At 45.1% G+C, this 22,152-nt stretch overlaps 1 protein-coding gene across 1 annotated transcript in view; it reads left to right on the forward strand.

The window, feature by feature from the left end:
* Positions 1 to 22,152, forward strand: part of MYOF (myoferlin) — a 1,388,224-nt gene that overhangs the window by 465,157 nt on the left and 900,915 nt on the right. Inside the window, exons 10-11 of the mRNA XM_069611360.1 lie at positions 3,228 to 3,258; positions 20,066 to 20,181. Coding sequence (XP_069467461.1) covers positions 3,228 to 3,258; positions 20,066 to 20,181 — 147 coding nt within the window. The remainder of the gene's footprint in view (positions 1 to 3,227; positions 3,259 to 20,065; positions 20,182 to 22,152) is intronic.

Consider the following 22,152-nt stretch of genomic DNA (forward strand, 5'->3'; position numbering starts at 1 on the left):
GACAGGCCACAGCTCACAAAGAAATGCTAACCTGGCTCCCTGGCATTACAGACTAGCATATCTGTTTTAACAAATTGCCAAACAATTAAATAAACAATTTCCATTCCCCACAATTAAATAATTAAAGCATTTCAAATTCCTCTATCCTATCCCTTGCTCCCTTCCGTCTCCTTAAAATCCTCTCAACCTTCCTTCCCGCTTTCTCCCATCTTCTCATCTTTCTCCCTGAGTTGACGCCCCTCCTTCAGTACCTGTTTCCCCTCTTTGTACCCCCGGGGTAGCCCGTTCGTGCAAACAGCACCACCCCCTGGTGCTAGTACCCCATTGTGCTTCCGCCACCCCTCCTCCTAAGGGCCATGTCCCCGGCACCAGAAAAACCCTCTGAGGTGTTCTTTCTGCCCCACACACCTAACCTAGGTGTCCCTCTACTTCCAACTTTTTATTATATATTGCACTGCCAACATAGCATCCACTAAATAATAGCTGTTTCCATATACCGATAGATATACTCCTTCCTCCTGAAAAAATGAAAAATCCTCATAGGTTATTTCCCTATGCTCCAGCACTTGCACCTCCACCACACTACAAAACTTCCCCATCTCCCTGTTAATCTTCTTCCTTGTCCTTTCCACTGGCCCTTCATTCACCGCCCCCCTCCAAACTCTCCTCTGCAATGACTTTGTCCAAACCAACCTTACCTTGGGCCATATCTCCCTTAACCAGCGAAGGTCCCCCTTCATTTTCCTTAACAATGAAACGCCTGTGTCTCTTACCAAGTCATTCTCCCCCGTGTGTACTATTATTCTCTCCGGAACCCCATGATGCTCCCTCAATCCCGCTAACATGGGCAACAATTGGTCGAACCTAAGTCCCCCTATGCCATCCATCTCACTAGCGCAATGTTGTAGCTGCAACCCAGTTGTGTCCCAAAAATCCTTTTTTCTGCCTCTTTCCCTGCCCATTTTACAATTGAATGTCCAAACATCCATATCTGCGGCAACTCACCACTCCTCTGTGCAACATCTGCAAAGGAAACATTGTTGGGAGTTTCTCTCCTTCCCTTCCAAACCCTCTCTCACCCTGCCCCCTGCGCTTGTCCACGTTTCTAACCTGTCCCTTTCCCAAACTCTGATCTACCCCTCGCCCCATCCTGCTACCCTCCAATACCGCCCCCATCACGAAAGAATGAGTTCCAAAAACCTCTGCTCTTTCCCCCAAGGCCACTGAAGCCCTCCTCATAACTCCCAAGACTTGTGCTGCTGACCTGTCCTCGTGCTGAAAGACCAACCATTCTCTTCCCCCACATGTCTCCTTCCACGATAAACCTATCCTCACTGGGCACAACTCCTTACTACCCCTACCCAGAAGCACCCAACATCCCTTTCCTTTCTGGTCCGTCTTTGATCTCCTAATTTTAATATCCACACCTAACTCCGAGAAATGAATATCCCCCCACCTTAGACCTCCTTCACCTCTTCTCCCCCCCCACCAGTTCCGACACCCTAAATGCCCCAAAGAATAACCAAGCGAAACATGTTGAAAACATATCCCCTTCCCATGCTGACCAGCACACACCCCCTCTAAAGCCTTACATAACCTAACTAACAAAGCCACTGAGATCGTTCTCCTGTTGTCCTTTTCCCTCCTATTCAGTCTTGCCCAACCTTCCAACATTCTGCTTGCCATCTCTCTGCCACTTGGCTGAAAGCCCCAGAACCATTTCCCATTAAAAGGCAATGCCTGCCAGCTTCCCCGATATCGTTGCCTTCAACCAGCCCTTGGCCATACACTCAAGTACAAAGTTAATCACATCATACCTTCTTCTCTCCTCCCCATCCTACCTGTCCCCTCCAGCTGCGCGCTCCCCTTATAAATTCCGACCATGCTCTTTTGTATGCTGTCCTAGACGCTGGGGCTAGCCGAACCCTCCATGAAGGGTGGTGCTCTCATTTTCCTATCTTCCACAGCCCCTCCGTGATCCGATGCCCCCTCCAGTCTGCTCCTGGTGCCATTCCACGGAATCTCTGCCACTGAAAATGAGATAATGCATCAGCGATCCCATTAACCTTCCTTGGCACGTGTTGCTCTAAACACCACATTCCACTTCATACAACGCAGTACCAACTCTCTCATTAATCTAGCCACCCTCTGGTCCTTTGCCGGCTGCCTGTTAACCACGTTAACCACTACCTCGTTATCGATATTGAAATGTACTTTCTTGTTCATCAATTCACCTCCCCATAACTCCATTGCCACCAACAAAGGGAAAAATTCTTAAAAGGCTATCCTTCTCCCTCCTCTCTGCCACTGCTCTGGAGACCTTTCCGCACACCACCTCCACACCCCCAAACCCCTAGAAAACTCCCAAACCTCCTGAGCCTGCTGCGTCTGAAAAGATTTGCACTTCCCACGAAACTAGATCACTCTGAAGCCACACGGACTTCGGAGAATCGCATGCCACTTGAAGGTAGCTTGGCTAGGTCTGCACCTGAACTTCAACAATGACTTGCTGTAACAGGGAAATAACCTCACACTCCTCCCAAAAGGGTCCTGGCCGCCTGCTGTTTTCCTCCTGCATGTGATTCACAAGTCATTACTGCCAACACAAAGCTCTTCCTTAGTGAGCTTGCACATTGTTTTATAGCCAGTAATGCACAGCGTCCGACTGGGACATTAAATCTGCCTGGCCATCAATGACAGTGGCCTACTATTACCACCTGCGCGAGTACTATTCAACAAAGAGATTTTGGTATGGTATGTTGCATTTGAAAGCATGTTTGCTTCATAACATTGTTTAAAACTAGCATAGTAACTCATGGAGCTGGCCCACAATAGAATCCTGTGCACGCACTTCAGGCATTGCCCACTCCGTGCATGGCAAGCAATGTGTGATGCATTGGGCTTCTGGATGGACGTTTGGATCTAGGGCCTGTCAGGCACTGGTTTCTTACCTTATGGCAAGGGTTTACCAGTTGTTGGTTTTAAAATGTATGATCACTAAAATGATAATCCTCAAATTGTGTACTTTTTTTGGCAACCGTCATATAGAAGAACCCCGAGCATTATAACACATACCAGATTAACCTTATTTATATACAATAACCCACAATGATGAATGCTACTGTCGTTGTAGCTAGTACAATTTTGTGCATGGACATTTTATTAAAGAGCCAAACTAGTGCTCTCACTGTTTAACATCAATGTTAAGAATGTGTTCTTTGTTTCAGATTGACATTGGCTATATCTACGACGAGCCTGGTAAGTTCTGTATCGAGAAAAAAAAAATGTTCTTGAAAGCCTATGATGATAACTGGCCATGTTATGCAATGTTCTGCTTAGTTTGGAATGCAGTGTCTGTCCTGACTGCCTCTGCGCTTAGAGGCCATACCAATTACAGTCAAATACCTGCAAATGTAACAGAATGCAACACAGTGTTCCTTTCCTATTGTAGTGCCCTCCAACGTTGTTCTACTTCACTGGATTGTGGTTATCACAAGCCGTATTCAAGAGAAACACCACTTGTCAAATGCATTGAACACTGTTCTTGCCCAATTGAATTACAGTTTATCAGTATATGTGGGAATTGGTGACTTTTGGGGCAGAATTTACTTTTTGGAGATTCTGCTATCTTGGGAACCTTTTAGGAAAGATGTTCTTTTTGCAACTTAAATGGAACCAGCCGCGTGTTACTACAGCATGAACCCTGTACTGACTTTTCCCAGGTACGTGAAGGCCTTTTGCCTACTTCGCTTGATCTATTTGCCTATTTGGGGAGCCCTGGTCAGCCCATTGTTACCAGCGCAGGAGGGTCTCTGTATTGTTCTGATGTAGTACACATCCCCCTACAATGAAGTGCTGCTTGGGATACTTGTGTCTTTTTCTGCAGTAACATTTTAGTTACCTTTTTGAGGTGCCTTGGATGGGCTGGTGGCAGCAAGCCATATTCTACAATTTTTTTATTCCCCCCCCCCCCCCCCAGGGCAATTGCGTACATATTTACTTTTTATCGCATAATGTCATGTTGAGCACCAGGCGGTCAAAACAGCGGGCAAATGGTTTTCGCCCATTCCTTTTGGTTATCTTTAACTGCCTTATTGATTTCTCAGATCAAGAAAATACCATCTAAGGCATGCCCTTTCGCAGGGTTGTTTGAATACCTAGTTAAAGTAAGGATGCATGTAACATGGCAGGAATGCGGGGGCTGTCTCTCCCTGGTACCAGTCATATTCCATCCAGGAGATGTGTGCTTTTGGCAGATGTGGTCGGCAAAGATTGGACTGCCCATACCTGTGTGAATGGCAAGATTATTTCCATTGGTGGGATGGGGCATCCGCTTCTCCTAATTTGTGATAAGATAGGAAGTACTGTAACCCTTCAGGAGTTGGATCCATCATCAAATGGTGCCAAGTCTGAGGGGCATCAATCGGAATACCTATGGCTGCTGCTGATGGTGCCAGTATTCACAGACTAAGTGCTGGTGAAGCCCTGCCTCTGCTGCTTCGATCCTTGAAGACCCTCACCGGTGCTTCAACCCTTGGGCTGGTGGGAGCTAGTCTGACCCCTGCAAGAGATACCTGCTGTCAAGTGTCCCAGGACTTGGGGGCGGCTGGTGAATTCTTTCCTGTTGGAGGGATATTAATATTTCCCACAAATATGTTGGAGCAACGGAGTGTAGCCAAACCAACCAAGTGCGTTACAGGGAGTTCTCCCGCACCCCCCCACCCACCCACCACTTACATTTCGCATAATGGTTTAACATGATGCATTATATACAGCACACTTTCTGTGAAAAATTGGGTTAAAAGCCAGACAGTTCGCAATCTGTTTTGTGGGGTAACTCATGATAAAATCCAATAGATGCAAGTTACCAACAGTGTATAGGAGCATTTCCCAATACATTTTCATGATGCCTTTCCCCCAATATTTGCTAGTATAAAAACATGTTCATGCTTGCTGTGCCCATTTATTTCCATGCTGGCTACACCTATATGTGCTACTATTCCCATTTAAGAACATAATCCTATTTGCTTTGTGCATAATGCCAGAGATGATATAAGAAAACAGGTCCAAGTTGGCTCTGCCAATTTATGCCAGTACCAGCATGCAAGAGCAGACTCCTGTTGACTTTGCCATTAGAAGTGACATCATGCCACAATAAGAAAATATGTCCGCGTAATTTCACATATCATGTTTGCTTTATTAGAAATACCTAGTAACACGTCCTGCTACAATAAGAAATGGCTAGACGGGCTACACAAAATGCCAAACTAGCGATGACATAACACTTCTGATGTTTACTTTATCACAGATTACCTGTGATAAAGCAAGCAAAGGTGTTTTTGTATGGCTAGACTATCATTTTGTTGTAGACAGACTAGCCTTTTCTTACTGAGATTATATTTTTAAATTGGCATCTGTAACTGATGCCTAGTACTCCATGTCATGCCAAGGCTAGAAATGGCTAGACTGGCTGCAAATGCCAGTCTAGATGCACAGTAACACTTATCATGCTTGTTTTATCATAGATGCCCAATATAAAATATCTCCCCCTCCTCAACCCCCCCCCCAAATCAGCATCTTGGTCTGGCACAAACCCAATGCAAGTACACGCTCGCACACATTCACTTGCTCATTCACTCAACCCTTCAAACAGCATTCACTCGCTCATTCACATGCTCACCCTTACTCCAGACACTGCTCATTCTCAAACGCACACACTCCCGATGGTGGTCCTGCCACAACACCGCCTCTCATGATAGGGGCCCTCCAGCTCACCCACACAAGAACAGGAACCTGACCTGGAACAACAGAGCACTTTCTGGTTCATGCAGATACGTGCAGGAGCCAGAGTGCCACTTTGTCATTGCCCCATTGAGTCTGGATGTGCGGGTAGGGGCTGTCATGTGTCCACGAGGCATCACACCGGCCAGCAAGAACTTTGGCCTGTCCCCTAGCATAGCCCAGGGAAAAGGTTTACCGTTCTTCTAATGCAACGGGGGTGGGGCGGGGAGTTATCAGCCACTGAACTGGACTAGAGGACATCTCACTGGGACCAGCACAGAGCTGATTTGTGGTCTTGCTACAATGATTAGATATTCAAGTACATGGGCTTTAGTGTTTCTCTTCCTAGCTCACTGTCATAACCATATACACAATAAACGACGCTTAAACCTGACGGGTTACTCAAAAATTCTGCTACACTTCCACATCAATTCTTTTGACGTTTCCTAATACACATAGGTAGGGATAGAGGGATTTGACAAGACAAAGACTTCAATGAGCTAAGAGGCAAAAAATGCATCACATAACACAGTGCTGTTGATTAGCATATGCCAGAGTCGAGAACGACCAACGTTGTGTAAAAGTATTTAATTTACATATTCAAACCTTCGTTCCATTCTTGCTACGCCAAAGCATTGTTCCAGCATATTTGCCATCTTCAGTTGACCCTTATTTCGTCTCACTTGTTCCACATACAATTCAAACACATTTGTTTGGTAGGTAATGTAATTAAACCATTTCACATCCATGCAGTAATCATGGGGCTTCCATCACATGTCCAACACATAAAGCCCTGTTCAACCCAACGGAGGGCTCAATTCCCATTTCCATTTCTAAATGCCCTGTCCAGCCTTATCTTTTCTGCAAAGGAAAAAGCCCAACACTTCTTAAATCAAAACACAATGTTCAATTCCCTTACAGAAACACTATATGAGGGCATTCAAACCAATTCTATGGTTTCCAAACTAAACCAAAAGCTTAAATCAATAAAGCAGTAATTTGCATTTCAATACATCACAATATTCTATGCAAAGCACAATAGCATTGCAGAAAGTAAAAGACCAGAAATGTGCACATTATTAATTCAAGTAAATGAAAAACGTGCAGGACTTAAAGGTGCAGCTAAGCGCATATACCCCATGGCATGGGCATAACTTTCAGCATGACATCAGTATAAAGTAGCCAGCCCCGGTGTGTGGGCTTGCAGCATATTTATCGGGTCTTTGGCCTGGAAACTCCCATACCATAAAGTGATGTCACTCAGTGGGGAAATTACCTGCTGCTGCCTCTAACCTGTATAACTTGGAAGGTCCTCCCCTCATTTGTATGATGCATGTAAACAGTAAGGTGTGTACCTCCTGTGAGGCGTCAGAAATGAGAGACGGACACACAGCTGTAATTTTCTCAAGGTTTGCCATATTTATTAAAAAGGGTGGGGAAAATGCCTTTCTCTCCCTATCCTAACGAGAATGTTCCTACCTAGCAAACTAAAGAAAAAATGACCTTGTGTCCAAATGTATCTGACACTTGCACTAACATTTACAACTAAAGTGAAAAAGGTAACAATCTAGTTTTAATTCAACAAAAGCAGTGCAAAAGTTCAAACTTGTAGTTTTCACTCCTTGTAACCAGGGTTTGGTTCCCTTCACCTGAATCAATTCAGGAAGACCTTTAGAGAAAAAAAAAGTTCTAATTCAACAAAGTTCTAATCACTTTAATGCGAAATGTCTATTCCGTTCAATATGTCTTTCAACTTGGCAAAATAAATGTTTTCCACAAAACACTTGCTCAAAAACCAGAGCAACTGTTTCCTCCACAAAGTATGCTTTCCTGCATGTAAAGCAATTATAAGACGATCATAATTATTCTTCCGGTATAATACTTTTGCCAGGACAGCATAGCACGTCTTTTGTTTATATAATAATTTGTCAGGATAATATAGTTAATAGTTTCTTTCCACAACACTTTTTTTTTACCACACTACACTTCTTCAAAGCAATTGTTTCTTTCCTGGTTTACTCGCCTGCCAGGAACAAAACTCCTACAACTGTAAATGGTCTCTTCTGCTATTGGCAATCTTTGTTCCAACTGTCTCCATACCAGTACCCCATGTGATGAAGGTTGTACAGTGTTTGCCTGTCTTCAGTCTCTTGACGGCTGGCAATGTGGGTTACAGGTTTCCCCAAGCTGGTATCTCATGAAAGGAGAATTGCGCCCACATGATATATTTCATTTATATTGCGCACATACACAAGTGTTTCAGGGTGCGACGAGGCAAGGGAGGGGTACACGGGAGGACAAATGACGATCTTACTAGGCCCAGTAACATTGGGAACGCGTGAGAACGTGTAAGTGCAGGAGAGAGGGAAGGGGGAAAGTGTGAGGGGCAACGGAGGAGTGGAAAGTGCTGAACATGTGCTAAAAACAGGTAGTGCGGCCAGCAGGTGGCAAGTGCAAAAATGAGGTGCAGACAACGGGTGTCTAATAAGTGCAGGAAGGGGACTGTAGGGTTGCAGATACAGACACAAGTGCAAGGGTTGCCAGGAGGCAGTGCGGGTATGAGGCTGGGTGGGCAGGTATCTGGGCCTGAAATCGGAGGGTAGCCAGGTGCCCAGTGCCGAAACAGCCAGAGATCAGCAGGGGAGAGGAAGAGAGAAGGCAGAAGCAAAGAGGAAGTTCTTGAGGTGCTTCCGGAACCAATGATGGCTCTCCTCAAGTTTCAGAGAGGCAGGGAGTATTTCCAGATGGAGACCCCCGCCAAAGAAAGAGACCTACCCTCAACTTGTTGCTTGGAAAAGCAACTGACCCTGAGGAAGTTGGAGGTGGGGGAGGAGCGAAGAGCTTGAGTAGGAAGGTATTTCCGAAAGGAGTGTTGAAGGTATTGAGGACCCAGGCCCCAGAAGGCCTTGTGGATAATGCAAAGGGTCTTGAACTTAATCCTTGCAGCCACTGCAAGCTAATGAAGAGATTTTAGGGTTGGAGAGATGGGCTTGAGGCCAAGGACAAGTCTCGAAGTCCTGTTCTGTATGAGTTGCAGAGGGCGGAGAGCAGTAGCAGGCAGATTTAGAAAGAGGCTGCTGCAGTAGTCCAGCTGTTGAGAATTCTCAGAAATGTACTAATTCTTCTCTACCTTACAGACCCCCAGCACTTTTGCTGGACTCTAGGACTTTTTAATTTCTAACCAGGAGAGAGAGAGACAATTTTCCCACTCTTATTTTTCTGTCATTTAAACTGTTTCTTTTGGTTATGGAATCTGACAAACTCCATAGGCATCATCTTTTTACATTGTGACACATAGCACCTTTAGTGCAGTGACAATGGAAAGTCTTTCAGATTTCCCAAAGGTTTAAATACCTTCTCATGGATAAACTATTTCCAAGAGCAGTGAAATGGACTTGGCTTACATTTGTAACTTTCTAGACCCAGCACACACTATCTTACCATAGGGCGCTGGAGGGGTTACTTAGTATCCCCTTTGTAGTTTCTCATGTAACATTTTTGTTACCCTTTCTACAATTAATGGCTGGTGGCAGTGGTTTATTTTTAACTACCATTGGGAGTTTATACTGCCGGCTGTGATTGCAGCTGCAGTAAAGCACCCATGGGTGCCCATTTTATAAAAATGGCCTTGGTCTTCTTTTTTCACCATTTTCTGTTGGAAAGCGCCTTCTTGAGATTTACTCTGCATGCCAAACCAAGTTTGGCCCCTTTGTTCATTTTGTCTTTGCCAGGATTTCTGATTGAAGCCTGCCTCTGGCTCCATTATATCTTGCAGGGGCAGCAAGTGAGGGAGGGCCAGAAACTTCCTGCGCTTAATCCCCTTGGTTACAGGAATAAACCCAAAGGTGATTGGACGGCTGGCTGTCCGGCAAGGACAGCCACTCTGTGATTTACAGATAGGCTGGAATGAATGGGAGAAACCTACCTAAAAGGCGAGGCTTTTTGGCTTGGAAGGCAGTCGACCACTGGACAAAGGAATCGGAAAAAGAATTTGGAAGAGATGCCTGCTGCAACACTTGGACCATTGGTTTGCCCGGTGAAGCCCCGCTGCTGTGCTGAAGCTCCGAATTCGCCTCGACTAGAGCAGCCCTGCAGGGACGACTTCTCCCCTTGAGTTGGTGGAACCAATCGACTCGAAAGGAAACTCGTTTGGACATCCTCTTGAAGCTGGCTGTACTTCTGCTGCTGCTGGAACCAAAGTGCTAGGGAGAGGAACACCAAATCGAGTGGATCGCTTTTAAATCAGACCTGAACGCTAGGAAGATCCTCCGGACTTCTCTGATGCAGGACTGACTAAGCCTGAGCCACCTCAAGAGTGGTGGACCCCAGAAGCAAGGAAAGTCTGAAGTGGTATCAGAGAACCGCAGTGTTGCTATTTGCTGTCAGACGCGAGGAGCTGAAACACTAAGTGCCACTGAATTGAAGTTTGCCCTTTACTGCCGCTGACTGTCCCGTTGTGTTGGAGTCCCCAGAAGTCCTCCTTCTTGTCCCCACAACTGAGGCCCAGGAACAAAAGGATCTGTAGAGCCACACAGGAATTGAAGCCAGCTGGAATCATTTCTTCTAACCAAAAGGTACTATACAGTCGAAGAGAACTTACCACTTGTCTTGTAGCCTTACTTGTTCTCAGTTGAGACTGGTCTTGGTTGCTCCTGTAGAGTTGCTTGCCTCTTCTACATCTCACAAGCCTCCCAGCGTGTGGCCCTACTTTGATTCTACTTTTTCTACATAGACTTCTTAAACATTGTGCAAGACTATTACTTGCCTGCAAGAAGTGCTTCAGCTCACCTAGACTTTTGCCCAATTGACATTGGCTGGCCTGGCTCCCTGAATGAATGACCCTTCTCTCCTCTGTGTGTTTTTACCTTCCTTCCAGGAAAGGGTTAACTTATTTTGCATTTGGGGGGGGTTCAAAAGCACTTACATGCTCCTGTATATTTGTGTAATCTGTTTTATTCTTAGTATTGCTCTAAATGTACCAGTGATAGATTAATTTCCATAGTGTCCTAACTATTTAAGTCACCTGACAGTGTAGGAAGGGTCTGTGTGCCATCCCAAATGGGTACTTGCTGATTTAGAGAAACTCGGGGTGTGTATTTTGCAGTGTATCTGTGTGTTACTATTGTAGCCAAGCTTTCAATCTAGCAGAACGCTTTAATGAGGATGTAGCGATCGCTGATCCACATCCTCATGTTACCAATACAGATACACCGCCACCGAATAACTGCAAACCAAAACAAGGAACAACTAATAAGCAAAACCACACCAAAAAGATCCACTGCAATTTAATCAATGCAAGGTCAATGTCCAAACATGCCACCGAAATATACAATCTCCTTTGCGACTGAGCGATCGACATCCTATTTGTAACAGAAACATGCTAGACGACAACTACAAGATCACCCTCAACAAATGCCTGTCTGAAAAGTTCAAATACGTCAAAGCAAACAGAAAAACCAAAAGGGGAGGGGGGGGGACTGGCAATCATCCACAAGGAACACCTGCCTATCAAATTGGAAGACATGCTAAACATTGATAAATGTGAATACTTAATAATACGCCTATCGGTAAACCCCAAAACAAACCTGAAATTCATACTGATGTACAGACCACCAATCTACGATGTAACCTTCGCAGACGCCTTCACGGAAGCAATCACCATCCTTGCCATCAAACACAATCACCTGATCATGCTCGGAGATTTCAACATCTGGTTCGAAGAAGAAACCATAACCACACAAAAATCTCTTAACAGCCAATTAGCGGCAATGAATCTACAACAACTAGTTAAACGAGCTACACACTCGGCAGAGCATACACTTGACAAAATATTTGCAAACAAAGAGCTCCTTACCACGGCATCGCCAATACAAATACTCTGGAGCAACCACCTCATCATTCCCTTCGTAAACAAAATGACCACTCCAGTAAATAGGCAACTAGACAAACCAGCGACCACGATGAAAAGAAACTAGAGAACCATCAAAAACTCCAACATAATTGAACTCCTGGAGCTCAGAAAACCGCACCCAACACTTATGGCAGAAGCGGACCTGGACAAAAAAGTAGCCCTGCTCCACACCTGGATAGTAACAACAATCGACAACATCGCCAAAGAAAAATCTTTCACTCCTTCTCATAAAAGAGCAATGGCATAATGGTTCACCCCACTACTCTGCACCATGAAAAGAAAAAACGGAAGACTAGAACCAGATTGGAGAACAAAAAATGATGCTGCTAAATTCCTGCAACATAACCGCGCATACAAAAAGGAAATACAAAAAGCAAAGAGGAAACACTAAGATAACCGAATCTTCGAAGCACCAAACAACCAAAAAGAACTAGTCAAAATCATAAATGAAATAAAAAATCCAACAGGCTTCAACAATACACCAATTCCTTCGACGAAACTTTGCAACGACCTAGCAGACCACTTCAAAAACAAAATCAACATCCAATGAACCATACAAAGCAGACCACCTGATCATCCTACGATCCACAACTACCCTCAGGAAGAACATCCAAACAAACTGCAAAGCTTTCCTGAAATATCAGTGGAGACTTTCATCAAACTGGTAAATCAAAGCAACAACTCGGGCTCTCCTGAGGACACCTAATTATCAAACAAGGAACTCCCATGGAATATCACAGGAACGTCTTCTGCCACAAGCCTTCAAATCAGCGTACATCAGGCCACTACTCAAAGATACAGCGGGAACCGTAGAGGACCTCCAACTACAGAACCATCTCTACCATCGCGTACACAGCCAATCTGCTCAAAATGTACATGTAAAATGACCCAAGAGTTAATAGAAGAGCACTGCCTACTAGACGGGGCACAAGTTGGTTTCAGACCAATGAGAGGAACGGAATCCGCTCTCCTCTCAATATGGGACGATCTTAAAATGAACGCAGACTCGAACAACCGTACTGCCTTGATACTTCTAGACCTATCCGCAGCATTTGACACAGTTAATCACAACATCCTCATAACGAGATTAGAAGGACTCTGAATAACAGACACTGCCCTACTGTGGATCAAATCCTTCCTAGCGAACAGAACGGAAACCATCAGGATGAAACCTTTCAAATCCAACCGGAGACTCCATATGTGGAGTACCACAAGGATCTTCCTTCTCCCCGCTACTATTCAACACCTACCTATCTCTGCTAATCAAAATCATCAAAAGTCACGGCCTCACTTGCTACAACTGTGCCAACGAGACACAATCTTCAAAATACAAGCCACTCTAGAAATAAACTCAACACTAGAATACTGCCTTTGTGATATATTCAACTGGATGAACTCTACCTCAAAATCAACCCAGGCAAAACAGAAATAATGATTGTTACAAAATATGGAGGAGTAAACCACTTCATCCCTTGGCCAAGGTAACTTGGGGACAACCAAAGCACCTTCACCGATGGTAAAAAAAAAATAAAAAAAACCTGGGAGTCCTGATGGACAATAATCTCATTTTAGAGCCACAAGTAAACGCTCTGCTCAAGAAATGCTTCTTTCTCCTGCGAGCGGCAAAAATTATCCTACCGTTCCTACAATTTGCCACCAAAACGACCACCACCACCACCATCATCACTCATAATGTCCAGAGTAGACTACGCCAATAGCCTATACTTGGGTATGCCTGAACGACTTCTAAAACAAAACTACAACACATACAAAATGCAGCAGCCAGATTGCTTCTCAAACTACCCCGAAGAGAACACATCACCCCAGCGCTAAAAACACTACATTGGCGCCCAATAAAACAGCGAATAAAATTCAAAACAATTTGCATCACGCACAGAGTAGTACACAAACAAGGTGCTAAGTTCCTGGGACACAAATTACGCCTACATCAACCAACAAGAACACTCGGATCAAGCAACGACATCTGCCTGGAACCAAAACCCTACAATAAAAGAAAGCTTGTAGGAATATTCTTTCACTCGCCAGGCGCCGAAAACTTGGAACGACCTACCAAAGAACATATGTAACACAAGAAACCACCTACTATTCAAGAAACTACTCAAACCTGGCAATTCACTTCATAACTATAAGACTTCCCACTGGGACACACACACAACTACAATACCAATGAATGAAGAGACTGATCCCATTTCACACCAAGCAATTGACTGGGAAAAGATTCTAACAAAGACACTCCACAACATACTGAATGACTAACCAAGAGCTAGCCGTGACAGGACATTAAAATCCAAATACATAGCAAGAACAAGACTGAAGTACTAGGACGAATCTTCTATAGCACCCTGGCCCTAAACTACTCCCAAGCCCAACAGCCCCTTGTCAAGACAGATAGCAAGGGAACACCCTCCTCAGTTCCAAAACTAGAGGGTGAGAAACAGATATACCAGTCACACTATACAAAGATCACTATGATACAGATGAGCGCGCACTGCGCCATCAGACACAAGGAAGACACTCCACGACATACCGATTGATTAAATGAGGGATAGCCATGATAGGAGGAAACACTATACACCAAACACATAGGCTGACCAAGATGTAAGCACTAGGACGACTCATCAAAACACCCTGGCCCTGAACCACATCAAGCTCCACCAGACCAGTGTCACAATAGATAGCAAGGGAATAGGAGCACCCATCCTCAACTCCCACACCATTGGGAGAGAAACTAGGCACACCCTATCATACCATACAATGCTCCTCAGGATACAGCTGGGTCCGCACCATCACAAACTACAGGCCAACGGCCTATAAGAAATCAGCAACACCACCACCCATCGGAATACAACTCTAATCCCCCTTCCACCTGATTAACCCTACCCACCCTTCTGCTTGTTTACAGATCCGCCAGAGCGCTTGGGGACCAATTCCGTTGGTGGCTGTGCGGTATAGAAGTACCTTTAACATAACATAACCTAGTGCCCCTTCTGAAGACGGCTTACTCAAACTGACTGCTAAATAAATTAATAATTGTTTAATCAAGAAACCTTGAGTGTGTTTATTTGGATACTTGTCACTGTGAATCTGTGTAACTCCCCTACTGCTTACATTGACCCCTCTTAAGATAAGCCTGGCTGCTCAGCCACAATACCAACCTGTGTAGTACAGACTTTTTTACTAAAGGTTTGGTTCCTATTGCTGGGAGGTCAAGATTGTTGTAGTACACCCAAAGGGTACTGCTCCAAATATTGACTAACACCAGCCTAGAGAGAACCAGAGCTCTAGGCAGTGAGCTTCTGGGGTAAGGAGAGGAAAGGAAGAATACCTCTGAGGAGGTGCAGTTGGTAGTTTGACTTCTTAGCTAGGTCAGAGATGTGTGGAGAAAACGAAAGCGTGGAGTCGAAGATGACCCTGAGGTTCTTAGCCTCACAGGTGGGAGCAGGTAGAGGGCCAAGGTAGGCCGGCCAGAGAGGGAAAAAGGGAGGTGGAGGCCTGCCGATGAGAAGGATCTCCGTCTTACTGGCATTAAGGAAGAGGTTGTTGGCGGCACACCACACCTGGATTGCAGACGGGCATATTGCCTTTCTTTTCTACTTTTTCGGAGTTCAGAACGGTTTTAACTGTTAAATGTTCTGCATGGAGCGTCCCCTCCCCCCCCACCCCGGGTTCACTTTCTCTTCAGGCCCAACTCAGTGGCTTCTTTCGGCGTCTCCGCATCACTCCTTGATGTTGCGTTGTAGTACAGTGAACTGTCAGACCCTCTGCAGTATGACAACACTGTTGATAGTTCTATTGTGACTGCTGTTGCCTGCACGTCCCTTCTCTGGATCTCCAAAGCTCCATCAGGTCTCTGCCTCCTCCAGAACACCTGAGCGACTTGCATTGGGTCGGGATCATGTCTCCTGTATGGCTGGGCTGCTTTCCCCACTGCTGTCTTCCACGATTCTGCTTCCTGCTGCATGTGCTCTGCAAAACTGCATGCCTTCTCTTCCCGTATCAGTTTCTGCTGGTGGCGCTTCCACTTCTGCTTCAACTGGTTTTGGGCCTTCAGTACTATTCCGGATTTTGTCGGTTTCTCTGCTGGCTGCTTCTGCCTTGGCTACTCTTCTCACCTGGGGGTCATTCCCACACTTAAATGTCCAGTTTATGTGATCTGAATTGAACTAGACTGCACTGTCTTTTTAGTAGCAACATTGATGATCATTAAGGTTGTCCCTCTTCCTGGTCCCAGTACTATAGGCATTATTGATCTTGAAGTCCATAGTGGTTTTAGGTTTTTCATGTTATTTACTTTATATTGTTGAACTGGAAATTATCAGAGCTAGGAGACATGTAAAGTATGTGCTTTGACATTGGAGTTTGGACTTCTACCTAAGACAGAATGATGATAATGTGTGGATGTCCCATTTGATTAATGAATTCCCAAGGTACAAAGCTCATTCTGTTTAGGTGACTTTTCATTGAATGTTCTTTGGCTTTTCTCATGGGAGGGACCTGTGCAGTGACAGCATGCCATTAGATATTTGGGAATTTTAGGACCTTCATCCACGAAAGAAGAATACTGTGCCTCTCCCAGGGGAGTCACCACTTCCCCCTGACAGCCATTGCCCTCCCATGTGATCTTTCCTCATGATGCCACACCCAGGATTAGGATCGGGTAGCGGCTGCCTTCCTGTGGCCACATGGGAGATTTTAGGCTGGGGTTCAGTGATGACTCTACAGGATTCATCACACTACCCTTTAGCTTCTTGCCACTTAGCTTCTGGCCAAATTATCAATCACAGTTTCTGGCTAAGCCCCATGTCCCTCATTCAAGTACATAACATTTATTTATTTTTTGTTGCTATTAAGCAAAATGAAGTGGAGTTGAATCCTTGGCCTCTTCATCATAGCTATATGTAGCTACATGTATGCATATGGGGTTAATGTACTGGCCTGCTCAAAATTACAAGCATGTTTGCATGTATGATATGATATGATATGATGAAGCTGTCAAGCCGCTAAGTGATTTGCCATTCTATTTGCTTTGATATTATAAATGGTATCACTGACGCACATTTCACTGTGTTTGTGACACTACTATTAGCTCTCTTGCTATGTAGCTAATTCTCACTATGCCATTATAGGCTTCTAGGAGCTAACGTGCTTTGAGTATACTTGTGCTGTATTGTAGCACTACAGTTGCTATTCTAGGTATTGCAGTCTAGACTGCTCTTTGAACCACCATCTTTGCTTCAAGGCAATATTTTCTACTGTGCCTTGTCAAGCCAATGCTATTTTACTATTATGAGGAGTATTCTGACATGAAATGGAGAATGGGGTGTACTACCATGACAGTGCCCGAAAGCCCCTCCCACATTCAGACATGCAGTTCCCCAGCCTGCATCTCCAATGTGCCATGCAAGACTGGCGAAGCAAAACCACCCCCAGCCTTGCATGATCCATTGGACATATGCACTGGGGCACATAAACTGTCGACGGGACACCACGTTTCCCTTTGAGAGTTTAACCTGTGGCTCCTTCATAATGAGGAAGGGCGCTGGTGGTTCGCAATCCTCTTGCACATTATGGCCGAGCCGTCCCTGCCTGGACCATCCTGTGGGCTGACAAGCCTCTGCAAGTGCATCTCGACTGCATCAGTCACCATTCTGAGCAAGACCATCTCTTCGCCAGCTGTTGTTTTCCAGAATGAAGAGGTGCCTGTTGGGAGCCATGCCTTGCTTTACACTTCCAACTGTGCATTCAGTCCTGCGCATTTTTATTGACCATCCTTGCCATGTCCTGTGGGGGTGTGGGGAGGGGTGTCTCTTCTTATCGCGGGACCTACTGTTGCTGCTGTTTGTAGGTGCCTGCCAACTTTGCTGGAAGAACTTCAGAACATTTCCACCATAGGGCCAAACTGCCTTCTCGTCTGAATCCAGATGGGAACTTCAGCCTCTGTACTTGCAATCACTGGAAATTCATCAACCGCACAGATGGCAGAAGTTGGTGTCCACAGCGATTCTGACTGGCAAAGAGGTGGTCACACAGAGAATTGAAGTAAAGTGCCCAAGCCTGCCCTATCTTATGCCCCTGTCACGTGCGTGTCTGCGCGCAAATCCCCACTCTCCTTTGCCTTGTCATGATTTGTGGATTTCACATGGGGAAAATTGGGAGATTATCTCTGAAAACCTCGAATTACCTTTTGAATTCCAAAGTGGTTATTTTCATAAATTTCTTTATCCGACCAGTTGGCTTTGCCAATGCTTGTTCAAAGGGGATTTTGAAGAGACACTTCTTCTTGCACAGGTGCTTTCCTAGAACTTTAACTCTAGGCCTACTTACCTGGCAGGGAAGGACTTCTAAAGTTATAGGGGCTTTCTAATGATAAGACGGGGTATAAGGTTTTGAGTTTAACTATAGTGATTTTCACTTTACTGCTTTTAAATGTTTTGTTTTTCATAGGAAAGTGTAGCTAATCTAACTGAGATTACCAATTGAGTGTCTCTCTCTCTCTTTCTCCCACCCCCCACCACCCCATAGTGCATTTTTGGTGATCTGATTCTCTTTACCTACTTTATGATTAAAGCCTAATGAATTACTATATTTTTGTACTACTGTGTTCATTTGTATTTGCCTATTCTGTGTCCTTCATGTACTGCAACACACCCCTCAGATGTCCTGAAGTTTGCCTTACTGCTCAGTCGGTTTTACATTGAGAGTTTTTCTAGATCGAAGTGTCAAATACCCTGTTCACTAAAATTGGGTGGGCGCTCAGAACCTGTCCAGATGGAGGGGGTCTAAAAATCCATCTTAACAGAACTTTTGGTATTTCCATTTGGGTATTTTAATATCTCTGACCTCTTTTTGTGGACCGAGGGGCTTCTGGTGAACTCCCCCGCCACTGCAGCCCTTTTATTTATTTTTTTTGCTTTTTTTTTTTTTTTTTTGCTTTGGTTTGATAAATGGCATGTTTAAAATGGCACCGCCTTATAATCGGACAATTTCCTCTAGTAGGGGCTTGCCATTTGAGTTCATCTGCCTACCCACAGTGCATTGCTAATCTGGCTCTGAACTGATGGTGAACTTCCAGCAATTGCTACGAGGTGGCGCTGTGCTTTGTGACTTTGCTTTGTTATTAAACGTGCATTTTTCAGTATACCAGCGTGTTGTCTTTAGTTAACTGTGTGAATAGCTATACTTCATTGCCAGTCCTCCCGCCTGACTGCTCGGCCACAGCTTCTACCCTTAGACAGGTGTGTTATTTCCTCCAGATTGGAATGCCCTAAACGCAGCCCCCCTGGCCTCAGCAGTGACGCAGTGCGGGGTGACCGTGATTTCAACAGCTCCTTCTGTTGGCCATTATAGGCCATGTTACTGGTTCTGCTCCGTTAACAAGGACTTATTTTGTTGTAAATCCCCCTTTTTTGATATAATATGACATTCATTCACCTCTCCTCACGTTTTGTAAGCCTTGTACTGCTGGCGTTTTTTTTCTTCTGCCCCTTGCATACGTGTTAATGAAATGAAAATGTGGGTGAAACGAAAAGGTTTTCGTTTTGCTAGTGTGCTCTGCATTGGCAAGGTGGGTGAGGGAGCGGACTATGGCGGGCGTCCCCCGCCAAAAGCGGGTTAGTTGATAGATATGCCTTTTTGCCCTCCAAAAATGATGTACATCCTGCTCATTAATCTTTGGCAAGCTCAACATGTATTGCTCTCGTCTTTCCTCATGAAAGAGGGAGCCAACGTTCCATTTCCACTAAACTTGTCTCCCAACCAACCATTGGTGGCCCCGAAGCATAGGTGGAGCAGTTGCCAATTATGTTGAAAAAAATTCCATAGCACAATGTCCAGCCTCGTTTCCCCACAGCGTAGCCCCGCCATTGCAAGTTACCCAGACTCCTTCTGCACCCCGACACCTTCTCAAGCTTTACACCAGGACAAGTGCGTTCTCTTCTTACCAGCAGTACAATGCATGGAGCCACCTGCTCTTGAAATGCTGCAGTATATATACACACTAGCCATTGTTTGCATGTTGGATCTGTGATTACTAGGTCATGGTTTTTCGAAGTCACCTGCGCTTGCACTGTGTGGCCGTTGCTCTTTCTTGGCATAATGTGTTTTGTTTTTTATGGCGTTTCGAATGATTTGGAGTTTTATGGGCTCGTTGACAGAAATAAAATTGATGAACTTAAAAAATGTGTGTGTTTTAAGTCTATTTTAGGGTTGCACTGTGTGATTAATCATTGGACATGTGGGTCAATTGATGACTCCTAACAAACTCTCTATTGCTGCACAAAGGAGATGCATAGGTTTATGCTCTAATTTGTGTATGTTATCAACTATCTTTTTTTTGTTGCCCTTTGCTTCTAGCTCACGCGGTCATGCGAAAATGGGTTCTCCTGTATGACCCTGAAGATGTCAGCTCTGGTGCCAAGGGCTACCTGAAAGTCAGCCTGTTCGTCGTGGGAACAGGAGACGAGCCGCCGGTGAGTGTCGGGGTGTATGCGTTACTGCGGGGGCATATTGCCTTTCTCTCTATGCAGGTTTCTACATGAGTGCACTTCCGGGAACTACACTAGAACACAGTGAAGAAACAATCCACACAAATTAATAGTTGCCATGTCTTCATGGGTGGAGTTGCAAACATACATTTCTAGCAAATTAGGTTAACGTTCAGCAGCTTTCCCCGGTAGCTATTTCAGCCTGGCACGGCTGACGGTGCGCGCGCAGCCTGCACGCCGTCGCCTTTAAGGAGAGACGTGCCACGCCCTGACCTGTGCCCTATTCAAGTTTCTGAAACTGAGCCCTTGCTTATGCCTTTTACCATCCAGCCCAGCCTTGCAAAAAGTCTCCCTCCTGGAAGTTGTAGGAAATAAATCAGTTGCTGTAAAATGGAGTGATTTTACACTTAAAGTGCGAGCAAAATGCTCCACCCTTCAAGAGCCAAGTGATCACCAGCTTTTGAAACAAAACCCTGTTCGCTAACACTTTGCTGCCTTGGCAACCGTCTATGAAGGAAGGTACCACCAAACCTGAAACGGAATATTGGCTGCATTGCCGCTTCTGTAAAATTCTTGACCTTTTCCATTTGTGATTGTGGTGAAGTTTAAAGAGCAAGTCATTCATAGCTGCTTGTTCCCTTTGTCGCCCTGTTTATAATGCAAGTCTGTACAACTGTACCTTTTCCTAATGACTTCTCGGTTGTTGGAACACATTCAAACAGTTGAAAGAGTTAATGTTTTTAGAGCCCTTACTAGTGTAGTGTTTTGGCGAGTCATCCTTGGTGGACCTGCAGTGTTTTCATACCGTCTGACCAAACTGTCACTTGTGGCGTGTGGGAGCAGTAAGGATTAGACGAAGCTATCGGGAGACTAGTTTGCATATACAGTGGCTGTAAAGGCGTAGATTGTCACACAGGCAAGTATAAAGAATATACTTTGTGTAAAAAAATAAATTAAAAAAAACACTGTGTTAAGCTAATACGACACTGCAAGTAAATCCTTGTCTGTGAATCCGTTTAGACTTGCATGCTTTGCATAAATCTCCAACCACCTATTTGTTGGTGCAGACCATTGCAAGTTATTTACTTCTAAAATAAAAGGGTGTTGACCTCGGCGGTGCTACCACACTATCCCTACCCTACGTGTGTACCCATCTCTCGCTGTACATTGACTCACTCAGATTCCCTCAGATTCTTTCTTTTCGGCCATCACTGTGATGGTGGGAGTGACAGCAGGGACTAGATATTTGTGAACAGATAATCACCTACTTATGACCACCACGCCAAGACTACCAGTTCAGATAGACAGTAAGTTTTGGAATGGAGGCTAGGATCGGAGATGGCCCCAGTGTTGCACAGATCGGATGTGGGAGGGGGTAGGGGAGAATCCAACTTTACATGAGTCCCTTCCTTCTCTTACATTGTTTCCCCTGTCCTTCCCACCAGGCTCTGTTACACATGGGGAGAATTTTAAATTCTATCCCAACTGTCAAACCAAATTGTCAGCAGACGACCGAGCATGTGCAGTAAAAGCTTGCTCCAAGACCACGCCAAAAATAAATACCCAGTGTGTAGGAAATGTGAACCTAAAACTCTAAAAGCACAAAGAGAAAAGTGCAGGGCACATAGTCTGGTGGCTCAGGCCACAGACCAATCATGAGCCCTGGGCACTGAGGAGTTGGGCGATGTTGAGCCTGGGGAGAGGGGAGCCACCGCAGGTCACCAAGCATACACTTTCCGTCCAAAAAACATGCCCAGGTGACCACCCATGGTGATCATGAGGCTGCCTCCGACAAAAATGCTTAACCCTGCCCTAGCATGGCAAGCACACTAATCCCTTGAGGCCTACAACGGTGACCGAAGCTTACATCACCAACACGCCGGCCTACAGACCTGCCGCTGATTCCTTGAGGTAGCAGCCTAAATGTACCACAGATCACACCATGGACACATCCCA

This window comes from Ambystoma mexicanum, chromosome 8, assembly GCF_040938575.1.
Source record: "Ambystoma mexicanum isolate Mex_15411 chromosome 8, UKY_AmexF1_1, whole genome shotgun sequence".
NCBI lineage: Eukaryota > Metazoa > Chordata > Amphibia > Caudata > Ambystomatidae > Ambystoma > Ambystoma mexicanum.